The 23,216-nt window shown below is 41.8% G+C and overlaps 1 protein-coding gene across 8 annotated transcripts in view; it reads right to left on the bottom strand.

The window, feature by feature from the left end:
• LOC310835942 (far upstream element-binding protein 3-like) overlaps positions 1-23,216 on the bottom strand; it is a 333,755-nt gene that overhangs the window by 229,378 nt on the left and 81,161 nt on the right. For all 8 annotated transcript variants that reach the window (XM_083720902.1, XM_083720903.1, XM_083720904.1 and 5 more), the window contains exon 4: positions 1,463-1,509. In XM_083720902.1, coding sequence (XP_083577028.1) covers positions 1,463-1,509 — 47 coding nt within the window. The remainder of the gene's footprint in view (positions 1-1,462; positions 1,510-23,216) is intronic.

Raw genomic sequence — 23,216 nt, 5'->3', positions numbered from 1 at the left:
GCCCTGGACCCAGAATTGACCTGCGCCTCCATGTACAGCTGTGAGTCCAAAATGACTCCCAGGCTGTGGTCCTTCAGGGGCACAGTTATCCTGTTCAGGACCTGGGAGTCCTCCACACCAGCCTGCCCCCTGTCCCCCAAGAACAGTACTTCTGTCTTGTCGGGATTCAACCTCAATCTGTTAGCTGCTATCCATCCTCCAACCGCCTCCAGGCACTCACACAGGGCCTTCACTGCCCTCACTGGTTCTGATTTGAAAGAGGTAGAGCTGGGTATCATCCGCATACTGATGAACACCCAGCCCAAACCCCCTGATGATCTCTCCCAATGGCTTCATTTTAAAAAGCATAGGGGAGAGGACGGAACCCTGGGGCACCCCACAAGTGAGTGCCGAGGGGTCTAAACACTCATCCCCCAACACCACTTTTTGGCCCAGGAGAAAGGAGCAGAACCACTGTATAAGTGCCCCCAACTCCCAGCCCCCCCCCCAACGGTCCAGAATGATGTTATGGTCAATGGTATCAAAGGCCACTGAGATCCAGCAGAACTAGGAAACAACTCTCACCTTTGTCCCTAGCCCGCCGGAGATCATCAACCAGCGTGACCAAGGCGGTTTCAGTCCCATGGTGAGGCCTGAATCCCGATTGGAAGGGATCCAAATGGTCCGCATCCTCCAGGCGTGCTTGGAGTTGTTCAGCAACCACCCACTCAATCATCCAGCAAGCTCTTATGTTCTACTGCCACTGTCAGAGGCAGTGGCTACCAGTTACTGGGACTTGCAAGTAGGGATAGTGCTATTGCACACATGTTCTGCTTGCAGGCTTCTCATAATGTGTGTCTAGTTGGCCACTGTGAGAACTAGATAAGCCTCCCCTTCGGTTCTACTTCCATGGTTGGAAGCAGGATGCCTCTGAATATCAGCTGCTGGGAATCACAAGCAGGGAGAGTATACTAAGCCTGATGGCTTCCCAGAAGCATCGGGTTGGTCAGTGTGAGAACAGAATGCTGGACTAGATGAGCTCCCTTTAGTCAGATCCAGCAGGGCTTCAGTTATGAAGCTGGGACCCTGAGCAGGCAAAGCACATGCTCCATTATCAAGCTGCGCATTCTCCCTGTGAAATGGCTCTTCAGTGGTATATCCTCTCCCCACGCACATATGCCCCACACAATTTCCCCTTCGCTTATCCCCACAGCACATTACTAGCAAAGTTTGTCATCAAGATCTTTAACTACAAGCTGATGTAGCAGTCAGGAAGTAACTAAATCATCCTCAATTTATTTTAAAGTTCATATGACAAGCATTTCCCCTGAAACTGCCATGTTCTCAGAAGGATTAACAGAAATCTGCAATGCTATGCCGAGCACTACCTATCATAATACAAGTTAGTCTTCTGATGGAAGGAGTGTTCATAGAAGCCCCCTATGCAGCCAAGAGAAAATTTGCCTCAAACTAGAATACTTACTGAATCCAACCATTTTGTCAGGCACTTTGAATTCTTCGGTTATTACCCTGAAGAGAAAAGAAAAGGGGAAGACTTAAAATGACAGGGAGAAATTAATGCCTTTTCCAATAGCATCAACAGGCTCAAAACATTTCAGAAATTATGTTTTACTTCCCAGAAAGTGAAGTAGGAACTGTCATGACTAAAGTTTTTGAGAGCAGAAACAGGAAAGTGCTGGAATATTCTAGCAGGTTCACTTCTGAAGCAAATATTGTTTTGACTACATAAAGGTCACGCTGAGCCAGGATAAATTCCTATGCTCAGCGAGCTGCTCTCTCCCTCTTTCTTTCACTTGTACAGTGCTTGTAATGAAATTTGTTGCCTCAGTAAAGTTTTTGCCTTTACTGTGAATCTTTTGACTCTGCGTCATTCTTTGATTCTTCTTTATTGCAAGACACCACTGTCCGTCAGTAACTAGTTAAAACATTCTGGAAAACTGGGCAATGAAGAATGGAGTTTTCAGCTGGTGGCCTCCATCAGCTTCCTAAGAGGATATATGGAGGAGTGACCCCAAACCAGCTAGCCTGTGTCCTGAGCACTGTGCAGAAGGCCCTGTCTGCTCTTGCCCCATCCCTAAACGTGAAGCACATTACAGACACGGGATAGGGCTTTTCAATTTGGTGGGGCACCAACTCTAAAAATGTCTTGGTACCAATGCTGCTGAGTTTACAGTACCAGCTGAAAAGACACTTTGTTGTCCAGTTTCTTGCAGGGATTTGATTTGTATCTGTGAATGCCAGATAGTAAAGGATGTGAGGGGAATCAGAACTGACAGGGTTAAACAGTTCTGAGTGACGTCTCACATTCTGAGGCGTGGCTATTTTCACAGAGGGGAGTGTTTCTGTGTGTGTCTTTTTTTCCTTTCGCTTTTGCGGAGAAGCGGAGAGAATGCCAGCCAATTCGCCGGGCTGAATGTACGATGTTATTCTACTGATTAAAGGCTATTGGAGATAAGAGAAAAGCCTGCTTTGCAGTCTGAGTTATTCCCACACAAGCAACAGTTTTTCACCGCTGTGTAAACTCTGATAAGAGGGCCAAAGAGGCTGGAGGAGGTTTTTACCGGCACAAGCAGCAGTGGCGCAGCTAAGAAGAGTGCCGGACGCCATCTTGGCCCCATAAAGGATACATAATGTTATATGAAATTCTAGGGTCAAAATATTTTAATACGTTCTCAGGGCGAAACACCACCCTTAGTGTTGGGGCCATTTAGCAGAGCTGTCTTTACTAGGCCACCACCAACATACACTACTACTACTACTACTACTACTACTACTACTACTCTCTCTCTCTCTCTCTCTCTCTCTCACTCACACACACACACACACACACACACTCTTTTTTTAAAAAACAGATGTACAAGTAGTCTTCTCTCACTAAGTCCAGAGGGGGTTCTTTGCTTCAAAGTTCTTGCTGTGTTAAAGTCCACAGACAAGTCCCTAGTTTACAGTAGTTGCTTGCAAAGATTGGGTTCTAAAGTCTGGCAATTTTCCAACTTCTTCCTCAGATGATCTCATCAAAAAGTCTTTACTCAAATCCACAGGTCCAATAGATATGCTGTAACCTGAGCCCTTTATACACAGAGTTACTTCCCAAATCTGCCCAGTAACACAGATAAGAGTCATAAGATCTATGCAGGTGCATTGTGGGGATTTAAGGATAATTAAAATATTAATTAACATAGTGGCATTGACAAAATGAAACACATGCTGACTAGCAGGGCTAAACTTGTTATGTTCAATCCAGTTAAGTTTGATAAAAGCTTCCCAACTCAGAAAAGCCTATGAGTCTAGCCTTGTGACCTGAAACATGTGTGTATGTATGTGTTTTATGTTATTAACTATGCTTGTTAAAATCTGTTTGCTTATTTGTTTTTAGGCTATAACCTGTATTAGGTTGACCAATAAATTTTGATTCAGCTTGGCTGGCTGCCAATTAAGTAAGTGGTTTACAAAAAAGAATAAAACAATAAAATATCAGCAAAAACTGCAAAAAAGTTATTTAAAACATTCAAAGAATAATTTAAATTGGCAATATGTTAAAAACCAGATTAAAATGCATGTCAACATTCTACATGTCTGGATATGCTTGCCTAAACAAAAATGTTTTCAGCTTGAAATATGGGTGCCCCCAACAAAAATTTAAAATTTGGCTCTGTAATTTGGAATTAATGTGATTTGATTTCATTGTTCTGTTAATAAAAATTATTTTTTTAAAAAAACAAAAACAAATAGTAATGGTGAGAGTGAACATCCTTGTTTAACTCCTCTATGTATATTGAATTGATCTGAAACCCCCTCATTCACTCTGACCACAGCCTTCCCTTCTCTATACAATTCCTGGATTGCTTCCACAAAGTTCTCTCCTAATCCTACGTCCCGCATAATATTCCATAAGAACTTATGTCTAATCGTGTCGAAGGCCTTATACACATCCAATTTTAAGACCACCAATTTTCCTTTTACCCTGCTTGTTAATACGTTTAACACATTTCTTATAGGATGGCCTATGTATCTTCCCTTAACAAATCCATATTGATCTTCCTTAATTATTTTAGGTAGTACCTTTTCCAGGATCTTTGTAAATATCTTATAGTCTTGATTTAATAGGCTAATTGGTCTGTATGACCCCACCTCTGTAGGGTCCTTTGTGGTTTTTCAATCACTACTATTTCCGCTAGTTTCCAAGTGTCTGGGGCTTTCCCCCCTTCTAAGATATTATTAAATACTTTTTTTCAGTTTTGAGCCCAGGATATCAATTGTTTATTTATATATATTTTTAATGAATATTTATTGGCATTTTCAAAAAACATATAAGAACAAAAACAAAAATAAACAACAGAAAAATAACAAAAAATACAAAAATCCAAAACTTAAAAATTAAGACAAAACAATTAAAAACACATAAAATTTCAGTTACTTGTTTTCTTTTAACTTATTTCTCAGACCTCCTCACACCTCCCCTTCTTGTATTCCACTTTAGATTATCAGTTCAGCAAGTCCTTAACTTATTTCTCCACTTTAACTTAATGATTTATTCTAACATGCTGTTATTTTACTTTCCTTCTTTCTTCCCTTTCCTCAATTTATTTTTGCAAACCTTATTTTTATTTAATTTGACAACCAATTTTAACTTATCCAATTTTACATATCAATACTTATACTTCATTACTTATTCTTAAACCTTTTTCCTAAAGTCAACCAAAATTTCCCTTCCACGATTTTCCCAATTTCCATACAAGTAGCAAAACAAAATCAATACAAAGCAAATTATATTTATATACCCTTTGGATTCCCAAACTCCACCCACCCTTTTCCCGGTTTCAGTCCCCAACGAATATCCATCAATCTTATACTATTTAGCCTGGAGATCTCACGTCCGAGGCTTTTAAGTCTCTTTCAGTTCCTCTCTGCTGGTCTTTTTGATAGTCCTTAATATTAAACCCCAAAGCTCGAAGAGGCTCCGGCCCAACAGGATCCATGTTTCTTCCAGCCAGACCTCCATATTTAAAAACAAAGCCTGTGGGGTGCTCCATCTCTTGTTTCATACTCCTTTCAGATCCAAATGCCCCCAAAGTTCCAACTTTCACCTTAAGCAAATTTGTAATCCTCAGGTCTTCAGATCTCCACATAAGGAGATCTCTCCATTTTTCAGTCTCCAGTTCAGGCCAGGCTTTCCATATCAGATTTTTATTTTCCTTTTTTGTCATCATGTCAGGCCTCAAATTGTAGCTCTTCTTTAGCGTCTGCAAAATTTCAGTTCCTCCTTCCTTTTCTTCAGGAACAACATATGTCCCCTGCTCCATATTGTCAAAACTTTCAGTTACCTCTATTTGTTCAGTTGAATGGGCTTCTTGTTTCAAATCTTTATCTGATTCAACACTGTTATTTACTGTCAAGACTAAAGCTGTAACATTCATAGCCAAAACATTGAATTGACCTTGTAACTTTCCCAAGAGAACAAATGTTCTATCCAGCTCAGCTTGGATTTTCCCTCCTACAGCCATTCCTGTAATGTCCCTAAACCCCTCTAGGGGGATTTTATTTCCTTAATAAACCTTTCAGCTCAAGTCCAAAAGTCAAGTTATTTTGTATCAAACCTTCCTTATTTTCAACAGTATATAACAAATATAGCCAGCAGAAGCGACAGAAACAAAGGTCTCTTTTTCCCTCTTGACAGTTCACTTGACAGCTGTCAAGCTCTTCAATATTTCATCAGCAGGCTTTCTCACGGGACGCTCCCGGGTCCAGGGGGGTGAGATTTCAACTTCCAAAAATTAATCTTTTATCCTCCAGTAAGACTTCTTATAATGACAGAACCGTGAAGTTAAAATCTTTTACTGAAAAAAGAACAAATTCTCTCGACCTTAGCTAACAGGTCCTTTGCTTTAGGTTGTTTACTAAGAGGGGGGGTGGACTTCCTTTTTAACCCTTCCCCGCTCGTTCCTGATCTTAAAAATTTTTCTTTAAAGTTCCAATTTCCGTATTACTCACGGGTTGATGTTTTAAAGTCCAATCTTTCCAAGGAAAAAGTCAGCGCTCTCCGATCATGGCTCGCAGCTTCACTCCGTAAAAAAAGGAAGTACTCTCAGCACCGCGCCGCACCCCGTCCCCGTTCCGAAGCCTCTAAAGAGGCTCCTTTACGGATTGGGGGGGGCACAAATGGTGCCCGCCAAGTCTCTATGCTCACAGGCCTCTGCGCCTGTGATTTTACGGGTCCCCGCGTCGCCGCAGCAGCAAGACCCAGTCTCGACAGAGCCGATTCCCTCCGGAGCTTGGAGGGAATCCGCCATTAATCGATGGCGCCAACCCGGAAGTGTCCCAATTTATTTATAAAAGCACCCTTTATCGGATTGCCCATTAGTATCCGTAAATCATAGATCTCTGCAAACCCTTCTCTCTTTTCTTCCTTTTTCTTTTCTTTTTTTCTTCTTTTCCTTTTTTGTAAACCTTAAAAGTAATAATTTTAAAAAAAAAAAAAAAAACCTCCGGACAAGCTGGGCGAGGGGGCGCATAAAGATGTTGAAAAGCATCGGGGAGATTATCACACCCTGCAGCACTCCACACACCAAGGAGTGGTGCGACAGTTCCCCCCCAAGTGCCATCCTCTGTCCCCGACCAGAGAGAAACGAGTGTAGCCATTGAAGTACTATGCCTTGGATCCCCACGTCAATGAGGCGGTGGTCCAGGAGTTCGTGATCGACCATGTCAAAGGCTGCTGACAGGTCTAAAAGAATCAGCAGCCCCGCCCCGCCTTGATCCAGCTGCCTACGGAGATCAACTGTTAGGGCGACCAGAGCCGTCTTGGTCCCATGACCAGAGCGAAAGCTGGATTGGAATGGATCCAGAGCCGATGTTTCATCCAGAAACCCACCAAGTTGTTCAGCAACCGCTCTCTCAATCACCTTACCCAGGAACGGAAGTTTCGAAACCAGGCAATAATTTGATAGATCTAAAGGATCTAATAATGTTTTCTTTAAGAGCGGGCACACCACTGCCTCCTTCACTTCCCCTGGGAATGTCTCAGTGCCAAGGGACAAATTGATGATATCCCCTAGGGGGACCCGCACCTCGTCTGGACATGCTCTAATCAGCCAGGACGGGTATGGGTCAAGTGGACAGGTGGTGGGCTTTCCAGCTCAGACGAGTCTGTCTACATCGGCTGGGGATATCTGGTCAAAGTGGTCCAATACTGGACCCGAGGACAGTCGAGGGGCCTCCAGTTCCGTTATTGTATCCAAATTGGCAGGGAGGTCACGGCAGAGCAACAGGACGTTCTCCGTAAAAAAGCTCGCAAATGCCTCACAGCTGTATGTCAAATTGTTCTTTAAATTTGGCTGTTCCTCCAGGGACGTTAAAGACCTAATTATACTAAATAATTGCACCAGGCAAGAGCTAGCGGATGCAATGGAGGCCGAGAAGTAAGACTTCTTAGCGGCCTTCACTGCCATCTCGTAGGTTTTCATAAAAACCCTGTACGATTTTCTTGAAGCTCCGTCACAGGCACCCCGCCATACTCGCTCTAGCCGTCTGAGGTCCCGCTTCATTTTCCGGAGCTCCTCGGTAAACCAGGGAGCACGGTTTCTGCGGGGTCGCAGAGGGCGCTTAGGTGCGATCTCATTGATGGCTGCCAGGAGCTGGATATTCCAGCCCTCAACAAGCTCAGTCAATGAGTCGCCAGGGGGAGCAAGGCCCCGCAAGGCTTGACAGAATCTATCAGAGTCCATCAGCCTCTGCGGGCGAGCCCAAATCGGCTCGCCACCTAAGCAGGGTGGGGATGGAAAGTCAATCCTGGCTTTCAGAGCGTAGTGATCAGACCATGGCACCTTCATCGAAGGAGACATGATCACATCTATACCGACTCCAAAGATCAAATCCAGCATGTGGCCTGCTTGATGTGTGGGGCCCGAAACAAACTGGGAGAGCCCTAGTGTCGCCATGGAGGACACCAGGTCCAGAGCCTGTGAGGAGGGAGTGGCATCAGCATGGATGTTGAAGTCCCCCAATACCAATAAGTTAGGGAACTCCAAGGCCCAGCCAGCCACTGCCTCCAGGAGGCCTGACAGGGTGGCTGCTGGTGCGCTAGGATAAAATTTGTAGGAGAAAACTGAACTTGATAGAGCTTAATCTAACTGACTTTGAAAATTCTGACCCCAAATATACTTGGGAAATTATCAGGAAGAATTTTACAGAAAAAAGTGTTGTTTCCACTCTTAAGGTTGCAAAGCACAGCACTTGCTCTCCTCTCTATTTAAATCTCCCTTTGTGTAGAGATTTTCAAAAGGGATACATGACAAATCTGAAGAATCATGAATTGTGCAGGCTGTTTATGTCAGCCAGATTTAATATGTTTCCCTCGATGATAGTAAGAGGAAGATATTTAGCTCTCCCAGAATCAGAGCGCCTCTGCAAATGAAGTAAACAGGAACCTGATACTTTGGAGCATATTTTCTTTTCCTGTGATTTTGGCATTTATGCCAGAAGACAATTACTAGAGGACTTGCAACTCAACAGGCTCAAATCTATGCTACCAACGGTTCAGGACCTGCTCTCTGACAGGAATGATCAAACTACTTTAATAGTGGCTGGATTTTTTAGTGCTGTCCATGTAGAAAGACTAGGCCATTATAAAGAGATTTAGTGGTTCTTAATTGATCGGTATGTGGTAGTGTTGTATTGTATTATTTATGCAAATTGATTTCCTCTGGAGTTAAAGATCTGACTGGGACAAACCTTGTTATGTTGAGCTCATATTTGGCACATTTTGCATATGGTATCTGTTTGATAATGTGTGGTTTGCTATGCCTAATAAAGGATACTGGTATTTAAAAGGACAAATATTGAAGGCCCAAATGCAGACAATACCAATAAGAAAGAAAAGTGGGGAGGCATCTAAGTAAAGTGATAAGGAGCTTAGGGATGAGCTGAGAGTTAAAAAGGGCATGTATAAGAAATGGAAGGATAAATCACAAAGGAGGAGTATACATGAGTAGCCAACAGTTGCAGGAGGAAAATCAGGCTGGCTAAAGCTCAGGATGAGCTCAGGCTTGCAAGAGAGGTTAAAAATAATAAAGGTTTCTTTGGCTATGTCCGAAGTAAGAGGAAGAACAAGCAAGTGGTAGGTCCTCTGTGTGGGGAAGATGGAGAAATGCTATTGGGCGACAGAAAAAAGGTGGAACTGCTCGACACCTACTTTGCCTGTCTTCAGCCAAGAGGAAAGCGGTGCCCAGCCTGTGGATAACAGAATAAATGACGTAAGGAGGGAGCTGCAGCCCAAGATAGGAAAAGAGGTAGTAATGGAACACCTAGCTACTTTAAATTAATTCTCCAGGGCCTGATAAACTGCATCCAAGGATACTAAAGGGGCTTGTGGATGTAATTTCAGAGCCTTTGTCTATGATCTTTGAGAAGTCTTGGAGAACAGGCGAGGTCCCTACAGACTAGAGAAGGGCTAATGTTATCTCCATCTTCAAAAAGGAAGACCCAGGTAACTACCAACCAGTGAGCTTGACATCCTAGAACAGATAACACTGGGCAACAATTTTTTACTTTTTGTATGTTGTCTAGATTTCTACAATTGATTTAGGGTATTTTTGCACTGCTGAATCAGGAAATGGCATCCATTTCTCTCCATCAGGTCAGGTTTTTGTGCTATGTTGATTTGAAAAAAATCAGATCTTGTGACAAAATTGATTACATTTTTGTGGCATTATCAGCTGATTTTTGTCAACACATACCATCCTAAATATGTTTTTAAGAGGAAACAATGTTTTTCCAACAACATATATTGATTACCTAATAGAAACATCTATTACTGTAAACTGAATGGTAGGCATTGATAAAGGTAAGTACACATAAATTGCATGTTGCTTCACCTTCCGTTTCTTGGAACTCCTGGAATGCTCAGCGGCAGGGAGGTCTCTCTTCAGAGTCCAACAGTAGTCAGCCATCATGACTGCGTCCCAGCGACCCTGAGACCTGGTCTCCATCTCTTTCATGTCCGGATGGAATCTCTCCCCCTGCTCGTCACTCATTGAGCCCAGGTTCTCAGGAAACCGGTCCTTATGTGAAAATAGGTAGTGCATCTTGACGCTCATGTTGCAGCCCAGGTTTCAGAAAGCAGTCAGCATGTTGTTCACAAGTTCTGTGTAGTTTCTGGCCTTATTGTTGCCAAGAAAGTTATTCACTACCAGAACAAATGCCTTCCACGCTTCCGGTTCCACTTTGTTCATTGAGTTTCCGAACTCTGGATCTCTGATGAGCTGACGGATCTGAGGACTATCAAAGATGCCAGCTTTCAACTTCTCCATGGTCAGTCCTGGAAAGGCCTGGCACAAGTAAGTGAAGCAGTCACCATGCCTTGGTCCAGAGCCTTGGTGAACTGCTTGATTAAGCCGAGCTTGATGTGCAGCGGTGGGAAGAGTATTCTGTCTCTGTCCACCAGAGGGTCGTTGATGACGTTCCTTTTTCTGCAAGGCACCAATTCCTCCCGCACAGGCCAGTCCTTCTTTGTATAATGCTGAGCATGGTCCCTACCATCCCACATGCACAGAAAACATGGGTACTTGGTGAAGCCAGACTGTTGTCCCAACAAAAAGTTCACCATCTTCAGGTCAACACAAATAAACCACTTATGCTGATCATAACCAATTTTCTCCAGCACATACTTCACCGCTTCATAGTTCTCCTTCAGTGTACTCGAGTGAGCCAAGGGTATAGAGGCAAACTGGTTGTCGTTGTGTAGCAGAATACATTTCAGTGATTGCTTGCTGCTATCAATGAACAGTCTCCAATCTTTGGGTTCGTACTGTGGCACTCCAAACTTGAGCAGAAGCTGCGCAATATCTGCACAGTACACCAAGTCCTTCTCTTCCGAGAAAAAACGGAGGTACTCTTGATGCCTTTTGCGGAAGAAACTGATGCGAGCACTGTCAGAGAGGACGTTTTTTTCCTTCAATCTGGATGCCAACAGTTCGGCAGAGTCCTTTGACAAGCTGAGGCCGCGAACTAGATCATTCAACTCCTTTTGGGAAAATGGATGTGGAGCATCATCTTCAAGAACCACTTCTTCTTCATGTCCTTCAACACTGGAGGCAGCTTCGTCACTAATGTCAGGAAGTTCTCCGAAGATAGGCACTGGAATTTCATCACAATGAGCTACAGGACGATGTGCTGATTGAAGACCAGGATACTTGAGGCTGCTCCGGTTCTTTCTGTTGACCCCAGTCACATCAACAGCGCAGAAGTAGCAGTGAGTGACATGGTTTGTCGGCTCCCTCCAAACCGTGGGAATTCCAAAGTTCAGACTCCTCTTGCCATTGGTCCACCCACGTAGAGTCTCGGTGCATGCCTTGCACACCATGTGTGGCGCCCAAGCTATATCCTGGTCACCAAGTTTAATACCAAAATAAGCATGGTAAGCACGCCTTATGAAACTTATGCACCAATTTATGGAAGATTTTGAGGTTTTATGACTTCAAACTGATCCCTTTTCGACATAATCACCCAAAACTATTGGACCTGAATACTTCTTGTCATTAAAATAATCATTTACAATCAAAACAATTATTTGACATGGCATTTTACCTCCCCCCCCCCCTTCTTCTAAAATGCTCCACACAAGCGTACATGTGAACAAAAACGTAAAAGACCTGGCATGTGGCCATAGCTCAAAAACCTGACCTGATTGAGCAAAACCAATGTGATTTTTGGATTCAGCGCATCAGATTCGTCCTAAATATCTGAAAAAACGCTGTGATTACTGAGACCCAGCATGGGTTCCTCAAAAATAAGTCATACCAGACCAATCTGATTTCTTTTTTTGATGGAATTGCAAACTTGGTGGATCAGGGAAATGCTGTGGACATTGTGTATCTTGATTTCAGTAAGACTTTTGATGAAGTCCCCCATGATATTCTCGTGAGGAAGCTGGTAAAATGTGGGTTGTACGAGGTTACTGTTAGGTGGAATTGTTAGGTGGTTGACTGACCGAACCCAAAGAGTACTCATTAATGGTTCCTCGTCATCCTGAAAAGTGATAACTGTGGTGCCACAGGGTTCTGTCCTGGGCCCATTGTTGTTCAATTTCTTTATAAAGGACTTGGACGAGGGAATTGAGGGGATGCTCATCAAATTTGCAGATGACACCAAACTGGGAGGGGTAGCTAATGCCACAGAAGGCAGAATCAGAATTCAAAATGACCTCAACAGATTGGAGAACTGGGCCCAGGCCAACAAAATGAATTTCAATAGGGACAGATGTAAGGTTCTGCATTTAGACAGGAAGAACCAGGTGAAGAAATATAGGATGGGAGACACCTGGCTTACTAGTAGTACATGTGAAAAGGATCTAGGGGACTTGGTGGACCACAAGCTTAACATGCGTCAACAGTGTGATGCAGCAGCAAAGAAAGTGAATGCTGGTCGGACCTCCGGGTTGGCGCCTACAGGCAATGGCGGAGTTCCTTCGATCGGGAGGAATTTGCTCCATGGAAATCAGGGTCTGACCGCCACGGCGAAGGCGGAGACCCACTGAAATCACAGGCAGGAGAAGCTTGTGAACCTGGGATTCGGCTGGTACCTTTTGCGCCTCCCCTACTCGCGGGGAAACCCTGATTTGGGGATCCGGAGCGAAGTGGGGTGAGTGGCGCGGTGCTTCGAATTGACTGCTTCTTTCATGGAGTGAAGCCGCATCACTGTTGCCGGAGAGCGCTGACTTTTTCCTGTGGACAATTTGACTTTAAACAACTACCCGTGAGTAGAACGGAAAATTGGATCTTTAAATTCATTAATTTGGCATTGAAACGGGAAGGTTTTAAACAGGAAGTCCGCCTTCCTCTTTTGTAAATAGATTGAAGCAAAGACGTTGCAAGTTAAAGCCTTGGAAAGTCTTTTGTAAAGGATTAAATCTCCATCGGTTAAAACTATTAAACCCCCCTGGAAGCAGAAGAGGGGGGAAATTTTGGACCTAGCGAGCCTGCAGGAGAGAGTGAAAAATTAAATTACCACTGCTCTGAACCTGGAAACGGGCTGCCAGCAGAATTGACGTTTCGGGAGAGTTCATTGACTGTGAACAGAAAGCATGTTGACAGATGGCTAAATAAAAGAAATATATTGTTTCCATTGTCCTCTTCTGCGTTTAAAAAGGAGGAAAAGTAACTGAAAATTGAAACTAACTTTATAGTTTAAATTGTGCTTGAAAGGATTGATACAAGTGGAGACTGTTTCCCTCTAGAGGGAGCTTTTGAAACTGTTACAAGAGTGGAGCTAGGTTTTTTCCAGCTGCAAGATAAGAGCTGTGAGAATCAGAGATTGACCTTGGATTTTAAGAATGTTGACAGAAGGAGCCTTAGTGACTGTTTTATGTAAGATAAGCTATTTGTTGGAACAGCTTCACAAGAAGACAGATGTTATGAATACCAAACTTGAGAACTTGGAACAAAAAGTGATAAATTTGGGACAAAAAGTGACCATCAATACAGAAATTGTTCAGGATTTGACACAGGAACCTACTTTGACAGGACAAACTGGGGAGAAGACAAAGGAGCAAGTTGTTGTTATTGAACATAAAGTAATACAAGTGGAAGCCCCAGCCTTACAGAGGCAAATCGAGGACTATAAGTGGAGGCCTTTTATGAATGAATATAGAAAAAGTGAGAATTTGAAGATTGGAGCCCTGCTTGGACTGGAGAAGGAAGGTTGGATAGACTCGTTCATGCAGGGATTTACTGACCTTTGGGTCCTGAATCTGGGTCAGGAGGTGATTGGAGTTGTGGGGGCCTTTGGATCTGGAGGAACCTTGAAACATGATTTGAGATATTGTATGGACCTTAGTTCTAGCTGTGGAGAGTTGGCTGGCCTGTCGAGAGGGAATGGGGGCATGGTTGGGTCGCCCCCCCCCCCCGAGACTTGCTCTTCAGCATCTTCAGCATCAAAGAATATGAAGAAGAATTGCAGAAGGGACTTGGAAAAGATTTAAGAGCCTCGGACAGATCTCCAGGTTGATGAACTATATGGAATGGACGGAAATGACTGGCAGAATCCGAGACCAGGGAGAAGAGATTGTGGTAGAAGATTGGGAAAGTTTAAAGTTTGTATATAGAAATATTGTAAAATTAATGAGTGTTTGAAAATTGTTGGAATGAAACTTCATGGCTTTAGCAGAAATGTTATAAGGAGTTAAGTATAAATAAGTACTTTAGTATTAATGGAAAATAAGGTTAAAAATATGTTAAGATATTCATAATGATAAAAATAGAGAAAGATGGAAAGGAATTGCTGAAACAATTAACAGAAGTGGAATACAGCGGTGCCCCGCAAGACGAACGCCTTGCAAGACGAAAAACCCGCTAGACGAAAGGGTTTTCCGTTTTGGAGGCGCTTCGCAAAACAAATTTCCCTATGGGCTTGCTTCGCAAGAAGAAAGCCCATAGGGAAATCTCCGGGGACCTCTTTTAAATGCTGGCGGTGGGGAGCAAAGCCTTCCCCCCCCCCCCCCCGGCCTTCAGAAGAGGTCCAGGAAGGCCGGCGGGGGCTGAAAGGCTTTGCTCCCCACCGCCAGCATTTTTTAAAAAAATATTTATTAAAGATTTTCTTAATACAATAGAAAAAACAAACAAAATAACATATAATTTTACAATAGCCATACTTTCTTCACTTCTTTGGACTTCCTCGCATCTCTCGTTCCTGCGTTCCAAATTTTCGAGCTTTACCCAGCAATTTATCACCTTGTTTCAATTCTTATATTATAATTTTCCAATATTGTATCCCTAATTTTAGATAATTTAACCCAAACCTTAAAAGCTTAATTTTAACATAATATTTATCCAAAATTTATCTTTTCTTATATTTTCATTTATCTTCATATTCCTTTTAACTAGCTTATTGGTGCCATATTGTTAATAATCTTACATCTTTCTTAACATTCATACAATTTACAATATTTTTGTAAATAGTCCTTAAATTTCTTCCAGTCCTCCTCCACAGCCTCTTCTCCCAGGTCTCGGATTCTGCCAGTCATTTCTGCTAACTCCATATAGTCTTATCAGTTGCATCTACCATTCTTCCAGTGTGGGCAAATCTTGGGTTTTCCAGTGCTTGGCGACAAGTATCCTTGCTGCTGTTGTTGCATACATAAAAAATGTTCGGTCCTTCTTTAACACCCTCTGGCCGACGATGCCCAACAGAAAGGCCTCTGGTTTCTTAGAAAAGATATACTTAAATACCTTTTTCAACTCGTTATATATCATTTCCCAGAAAGCCTTAACTCTAGGGCAGGTCCACCAGAGGTGAAAGAACGTTCCTTCAGTTTCTTTACATTTCCAACATTTATTATCAGACAAATGGTATATTTTTGCAAGCTTGACTGGGGTCATGTACCACCTATATATCATTTTCATAATATTTTCTTTCAAGGCATTACATGCCGTGAATTTCAAACCGGTGGTCCATAACCTTTCCCAGTCAGCAAACATGATATTGTACCCAATGTCCTGTGCCCATTTTATCATAGCCGATTTGACCGTTTCATCTTGTGTATTCCATTTTAGCAGCAAATTATACATTCTTGAAAGTACCTTAGTCTTAGATTCTAACAATTCTGTTTCTAACTTTGATTTTTCCACCTGGAATCCTATCTTTTTATCCAACTTGAAAACTTCTTTGATCTGAGCATAATGTAACCAATCTCGCACTTTGTCTTTTAATTTCTCCAAACTCTGCAACCTCCAATTATCTCCATCTTTTTCTATTATTTCCCAATATTTCGGCCATTTGGCCTCCATATTGAGTTTTTTTCCGGGCCTTAGCTTCCATTGGTGATAACCACCTTGGGGTCTTATTTTCCAATAAGTCTTTATATTTTATCCAGACATTGAACACTGCTTTCCTGACAATATGGTTCTTGAAAGCCTTATGACTTTTGACCTTGTCGTACCACAAATATGCATGCCATCCATAAGCATTGTTAAAACCTTCCAGATCCAAAACCTCAGTGTTTTCAAGAAGCAGCCAGTCTTTCAACCAGCAGAAAGCTGCTGATTCATAGTACAACTTTAAGTCTGGCAGGGCAAAGCCCCCTCTTTCTTTAGCATCAGTTAGTATCTTAAACTTAATTCTGGGCTTTTTGCCCTGCCAGACAAATTTGGAAATATCTCTTTGCCACCTCCCAAAACGCTCCATTTTATCCACAATCTGTAAAGTCTGGAACAAAAACAGCATTTTTGGCAATACATTCATCTTTATAGCAGCAATTTGTCCTGACAAGGAAAGTTTCAATCTTGACCAAACTTCTAAATCCCTTTTAATTTCAGACCAGCATTTTTCATAGTTATCCTTAAATAGACTCATATTCTTCGCTGTTATGTTTACCCCTAGGTATCTTACTTTTTTAACCACGTTTAACTCTGTGTCTTTCTGAAACCTTTCTGATTCTAAAGGTGTCAATTTTTTTTTCCAATACCTTGCTTTTCTGCTTGTTAAGTTTAAATCCCGCCACCCGACCAAACTCCTGAATCAATTGTAATACCCTTTTCGTACTAGACTCTGGCTCCTGTAGGGTCAAAACTAGGTCATCTGCAAATGCTTTAAGTTTATACTGTTTCGCTCCGACCTGAATTCCTTCCACCAACCGGTCTCCTCTAATCATATTCAAGAGCACCTCCAGGACCGAAATAAATAGCAAAGGGGAAATAGGGCAACCTTGTCGTGTTCCTTTTTCAATTTTGAACTGTTCCGTCACCACATTGTTCACTATCAATTTAGCCTTTTGTTCTGAATAAATTGCCTCTATCCCATTCTCACATCCCCGTCCCACTCCCATCCCTTCCAAATTTTTCTTCATAAACTTCCATGAGATGTTATCAAAGGCCTTCTCCGCATCTATAAATATTAACACTGCTTTTGTATTAATATTTGTTTGCAAAAGCTCCAAAATGTCAATAATGTTCCTTGTGTTAGCAAACAAATGTCTACCTGGGAGAAAGCCTGCCTGGTCCTTGTGAATTACTTCATTTAAAACTTTTTTAAATCTGCTTGCTAAAATGTCTGCAAATATTTTGTAATCCACAGGGAGATGGGGCGGTAATTCTTAAGTTGTGTCTTTTCAGTTTCTAGTTTAGGTATCAATGTGATGAAAGCTTCTTTCCACGACTCCGGTGCCTTCTTCCCCTCCATAATTTCATTGCAAACCTCCATTAATGGATGTATCAGATAGTCTTTCAATGTCTTATAATATTTGGAGGTAAGCCCATCTGACCCTGGAGATTTGCCCAATTGAATGTTCTGAATGGCTTCTTCAATCTCTTGTTGTGTTATTTTATAGTTCAGGATTGTTCTATTTTCTTGAGATAGCTTTGGTAGACCATTCCTTGTCAAAAATTGTTCTATCTGAACCTCATTTTGCGGCCCTTGAGTGTATAATTGTTTGAAATATCTCTGGAAACACTTTCTAATCTCCATTGGGTTCTGAATATTTCTTCCTTCTATCTCTAAATTTGTGACCGTGTTTAATTTTTGTCTCTTTTTCAACTGCCATGCTAACAGTTTCCCACATTTATTTGCCGATTCAAATGATCTTTGTTTCATTAACTTAACTTTCCACTCCACTTCCTGATTTATCAATTTAGAATATTGTGCTTGGTAAAGTTTAATTTCTCTCAAAATCTCCTTTGACTTCGGTCTCGATCTTAACTTCTTCTCACAATCTTTGATTTTCTCCAATATCTTGTCCTTTTTCTCATTCTGTGTTTTTTTCTTTATAGTGTTCTGTTGTATCAAGAACCCCCTCATAACCGCTTTACTTGCGTCCCAGATGATTCTTTTTTCCACCGTAGTGTTCAAATTTATCTCAAAATAGTCCTTCAAAGCTTTTTGGACCTTTTTAGTAATCTCCTGATCTCTAAACAAATTGTCATTCATCTTCCATCTGAAGGAGCCGGTTGGAGTTAGTCTCATATCCATCTTTACGGCATTATGGTCGGAGCAGGTCTTTGGGCAGATTTCCACTTTTCTAGTCTTAGGTGCCAGACCTCTAGTTATCCATATTTGGTAGATTCTTGTCCATGTCAGTTGGGCTTCAGAAAAGAATGTTCCTTCTCTTCCCAGGGGGTTCTTTGTTCTCCAGATGTCAATCAAGTCCATATTGTCAGTCAGTTCAAAAAATGTTTTAGGTAGTCTGCCATCTTTTGTCACATTTTGGCTATGTGACTTATCCATGTTGGTCGATGCCACCCCATTCATATCTCCCATCATGATGATGTTATCATAGTTCAGATAGTCCAGCATTGTCTCATGCAGCTTCTTATAAAATTCCGATTTCCCCTCATTTGGCGCGTAGATTCCTAATATCAAAAACTTTTCTCCTTGGTTTTGTATCTCAATTGCCAAAATTCTTCCTTGCTCATCTTTGAATAAAAATTTTGGTGACAGGCTCTCTTTTGCATATATCACCACACCTCTTTTCTTAACTCGGTCCGAAGAGATAAATTCTTGGCCTAATCTTTTGTTTATTAACACTTTTCTGTGGAGCCTAGTCACATGTGTTTCTTGCAAGCAAATAATGTCCAATTGTTCTTTTTTCAATATGTGAAATATTCTTCTCCTTTTTTCCGGAGAGTTAGCGCCATTGATGTTCCAGCTCAGAAGTTGCAGAGACATCCTGGACAAATCTGTTATTCCTCTAGTGGTGGTATCTTTTTCTCCTGGTCCTCAGACCCCGAAGGTGCAGGTGCAGGTGCAGGTGATGGTCCAGACCCTGAAGGTCTTTCGATCCCTTTCTGAAGGTCCTCTCCGTAGGTACTCAAAAAATTTTCTTTATCCTCGGCTGTTTTAATTTTCACCTTCTTCCCTCTGAATGTAAAAGATAGTCCTTGGGGAAATTCCCACCTAAAAACAATTGAATTGCTCCTCAGCAATCTTACTAACTCAGTATAGGTGGATCTAAGGTCCAGAAGTTGTTTTGGGATATCTTTGTAGATCTCTGCTCTTCTATCCAAAATTTCAAGTGACTTTTCGTAATGTAGGCCTAATATTTTGTCCCTTTCCTCCTTAGATCTCAAAGTAATCAAACAGTCTCTGGGCCTGTCTTTCCTTGTTAATTTTCCAAGTCTAAAAGCAGTCACAATTTTAAAGTCCTTTTCCTCCTCCAAAGGCCAAAACTTGGAAAATTCTTTTGTCAGGAACTCAATTAAATTCCCTTGTTCAAGTTCTAATATTGACCTTAATCTTAAATTATTTTCCCGAGCTCGTAGTTCTATCATAGACAGATAGGCCTGCTGTTCTCCAATTTGCTTATGCAATGGTTTTACCTCCCCCACCGCCAGCATTTTAAAAGCAGTCCGGGATAGCAGGGAAGCGCTTCCCGCTATCCCGGATGGCTTTTGAAGGCAGGCGGGGGGGAGCAAAGACTTTTGCCCCCCGCCCGCCTTCAGAAGAGGTCCTGGACCTCTTCTGAAGGCCGGCGGTGGGCAAAAGTCTTTGTCCCCCCTGCCTGCCTTCCCAGGAGAGCGGAGAAATGCAGCGCGTCTCTCCGCTGTACCGGACGGCTTTTGAAGGCAGGCGGGGGGGAGCAAAGACTTTTGCCCCCCGCCGGCCTTCAGAAGAGGTCGGGGGACAGACTGTCCCTGGACCTGGTCTGAAGGCGGTTTCCATAGGAACGCATTGATTGATTTTCAATGCATTCCTATGGGAAACCGTGCTTCGCAAGACGAAAAGACTTGCGGAACGAATTAATTTCGTCTTGCGAGGCACCACTGTACAAAAAGGGAGGTGAGAGGAGGTCGATGAAATAAGGGAATGAAAGATAGAGTAATGAAATGGCATGCTATATGTTTTTAAATTGTTGTTGTTTTGTTTTGTTCAGTTTAGTGTTAAGGTTGTGTTTTGTATTGTTTATTGTATGTTTTTTTTCTTTTTTTCTTTTTTTTTTTGTCTGCTCTATTTTGTCTTTTTCTCCTGCCTTTTCTTTTCTTTTTTCTTTTCTTTTAAGTTTGAAAAGTAATAAAGATTATTTTAAAAGGGGGGGGGAGAGAAAGCGAATGCTGGTCTAGGCTGCATCAAGAGAAGTATAGTGTCCAGATCAAGGGAAGTAATAGTACCACTCTATTCTGCTTTGGTCAGACCACACCTGGAATACTGTGTCCAATTCTGGGCACCACATTTTAAGAAGCTTGTTGACAAGCTGGAATATGTGCAGATGCTTTAGCTGAGATTCCTGCATTGCAGGGGGTTGGACTAGATGATCCTTGGGTCGCTTCCAGCTCTAAGATTCTATGATTCTCAGTTCAATTTTACCAGATCTTGTATTTTCACTGTCACTATGCTTTATGTTCTTAACCCACCCAGGGATCATGAACAGATGAAAGGTGGGATAGAAATGGAATAAATAGTTATTTCAATACATTAAAAAGAATATTTTAAAAGTGAAACAAGCTTAAAGCACCCTTGGAGGCAGCCCTACCCGCACTGCAGGCAGAGAAACTTGGTAGGGATTAGGAGCTTGTGCAGCCTTCATTAATACCACACTGTGATGTGCAGTGAAGGGTGGGCAAGAAAGGTCATTCAGAGGCTGGTAGGAACACAGGAAGCTGCTTGGGCTGAGTGATATCTGGTTTTCAACATTGTGTTACATCAGCAGCTAAACACTGCGATATACTGATATATCACGATGTCTGAAATAAGGATGGAGCTGTGTTGGGGCATTGGTTGGCTTCACAGTTTTCCCCACATCATGTTTTTTGCATAGAACACACACCCCTACACCACGGTTTGCAATATATTGCCAGGTCAAAAAGTATGGAATTGTTATCACAATATGGACTTCAAACCTGTTTGGGGTGAGATATCACCCAGACCTAGAAGCTGCCTGATACTTACTGAATCCATCTAGTTAAGTATTGTCTGCAGTGACTGACAGCAGCTCTCTGGGGTTTTAGACAGAAGGCTTTTCCAAGCCACACTGTGAGATGCCAGCAAGGATTGAAACTGGGACCTTCTGCATACAAAGCTGATCTACAACTGAGCCACAGACCTTCCCCAAAGGATCCATGGTGCAGTGCTAAAGCATTCACCTTCCATGCAGAAAATCCCAAGTTCAATCCCTAGTGTCTCCAGGTCGGGCTGGGAGAGAGTCCCTGCCTGAAACCCTGGAGAGCTGCTGCCAGTCTGAGTACGCAATACTGAGCTAGATGGACCAATGTTCTGATTCAATATAAGGCAGCTTCCTAACACTCCTTTGTACTAATTTTCATGAATCATAGAATTGTAGAGTTGGAAGGTATTAGGGGTTAATTTCATTCCTTCTCAGAACACAGGTGTTCAAGGCAGGATAGTGAGATCACCGAACATACAGACGCCTAGGAAATGAGTGTCGGGTCTATAAAAGCAGCTTTGCTTTTGCTGTGCATTGACTCTCCAGGATGGACTCATGACTGTCTGCTGGGATTCAAGTGTATGGACCACAGCCAGGGCTCTGACTGCTGCTAATGGACTCCTGTATATAACTGTAACAGTTATATAAAAATGTAATCTATACATTTTTGCAAGTATTTTTTGATCGCTTTGCAATATTTCCTTTTCTAATTTTGAGGTTTTATTTTCACCCCCCCCCTTTTATGTATTTTTCGTATGTTGCTTTTAATTGATAATATTGTAACCAATTTATTCCAGATGTTTGTAATTGTTCGTAAGTTTTTAATTTAATATTTCCGCCTGCATCTTCTAATATTTCCCTATATGTTGGCCAAGTCTCTTTTACATTACTCTTTAATGTTGTGGTTGCTTCCACTGGCGAAACCCATTGGGGAGTTTTCTCAATAATTTTTCCTTTTGTTCTTTCCCAGACATCCAACAGAGCCTTTCTTACTATGTGATTTATAAATTTTTTATGATGTTCTTTTTTGTCATAGAATAAATAGCCGTAATGGAGTCCAAATGGCCAAAATACTGTGAGATTTTGGAACAAGAGGGAGACAAATTGAAATTGCAGAGCTTTGAGAAATTAAAGAGTAAAGTACGAGATTGGCTTCATTACTATCAGATAATGGAGGTTTATAAATTGGATAAAAAAATCGGATTCCAGGTGGAAAAATCAAAATTAGAAACAGAATTGTTAGAGCCCAAAACAAAGATTTTGTCAAGAATGTATAACTTGCTGTTGAAACGGAATACTCAGAATGAAACTGTTAAATCTGCTATGATAAAATGGGCACAAGATGTTGGACATATTATGTTCGCAGACTGGGAACAGTTGTGGACCACCGGTTTGAAATTCACAGCATGTAATGCCCTAAGAGAGAATATTATGAAAATGATTTATAGGTGGTACATGACTCCAGTCAAGCTTGCAAAAATTTATCATTTGCCCGACAACAAATGCTGGAAATGTAAAGAGACTGAAGGTACATTCTTTCACCTTTGGTGGACGTGCCCAAGGATTAAGGCCTTCTGGGAAATGATTTATAATGAATTGAAAAAGATACTTAAGTACACTTTCTTGAAAAACCAGAGGCCTTTCTCCTCGGCATGGTTGGCCAATTGGTACTAAAGGATAGAACTTTCTTTATGTATGCGACAACAGCAGCAAGAATTCTTATCGCAAAATACTGGAAGACACAAGATTTACCCACTCTGGAGGAATGGCAGATGAAGATGATCAAGTACATGGGATTGGCAGAAATGACCAGCAGAATCCGAGACCAGGGGAAAAAGTCGGCGGAAGAAGATTGGAAGAAATTTAAAGATTACTTACAGAAATATTGTAAAATTAATGAATGCTAGAATGATGTTGGATGGAAATTAAATGGTTACCAGCTGTAATGTAAAGGTGGAATAATAATTTAAAATAAGTCATACTAAGTCGCACCAAGGATTTGCTGAATTAAGAACTTGAACTGGAATACAAAAGGGGGAGGTGAGAGGAGGTCCGGGACATAAGGTAATGGAAATAAGAAATGGGAATTATATTTGTTGTGTCCTGTTTTAATTGTGTATTTGTTTGTTGTTGTTTTCTTTTTGTATTAAATTGGAAAACTGTAATAAAATATTTAAAAAAAATAGAATAAATAGCCGTGCCAGCCGTATATTTTGTCCCAGCCCTCTAGTGTTAGGACTTCATTATCTTTTAATAATATCCATTTTTTTATCCAACACCAACACGCTGCCTCAAAATACTTTCTTAAATCTGGCACTACGAATCCACCACTTTCCATTGGGCCCGTCATTAC

This window comes from Podarcis gaigeae, assembly GCF_964106915.1.
Source record: "Podarcis gaigeae genome assembly, chromosome: W".
Taxonomy (NCBI): Eukaryota; Metazoa; Chordata; class Lepidosauria; order Squamata; family Lacertidae; genus Podarcis; species Podarcis gaigeae.
This window is presented reverse-complemented; position numbering and strand designations above follow the sequence as displayed.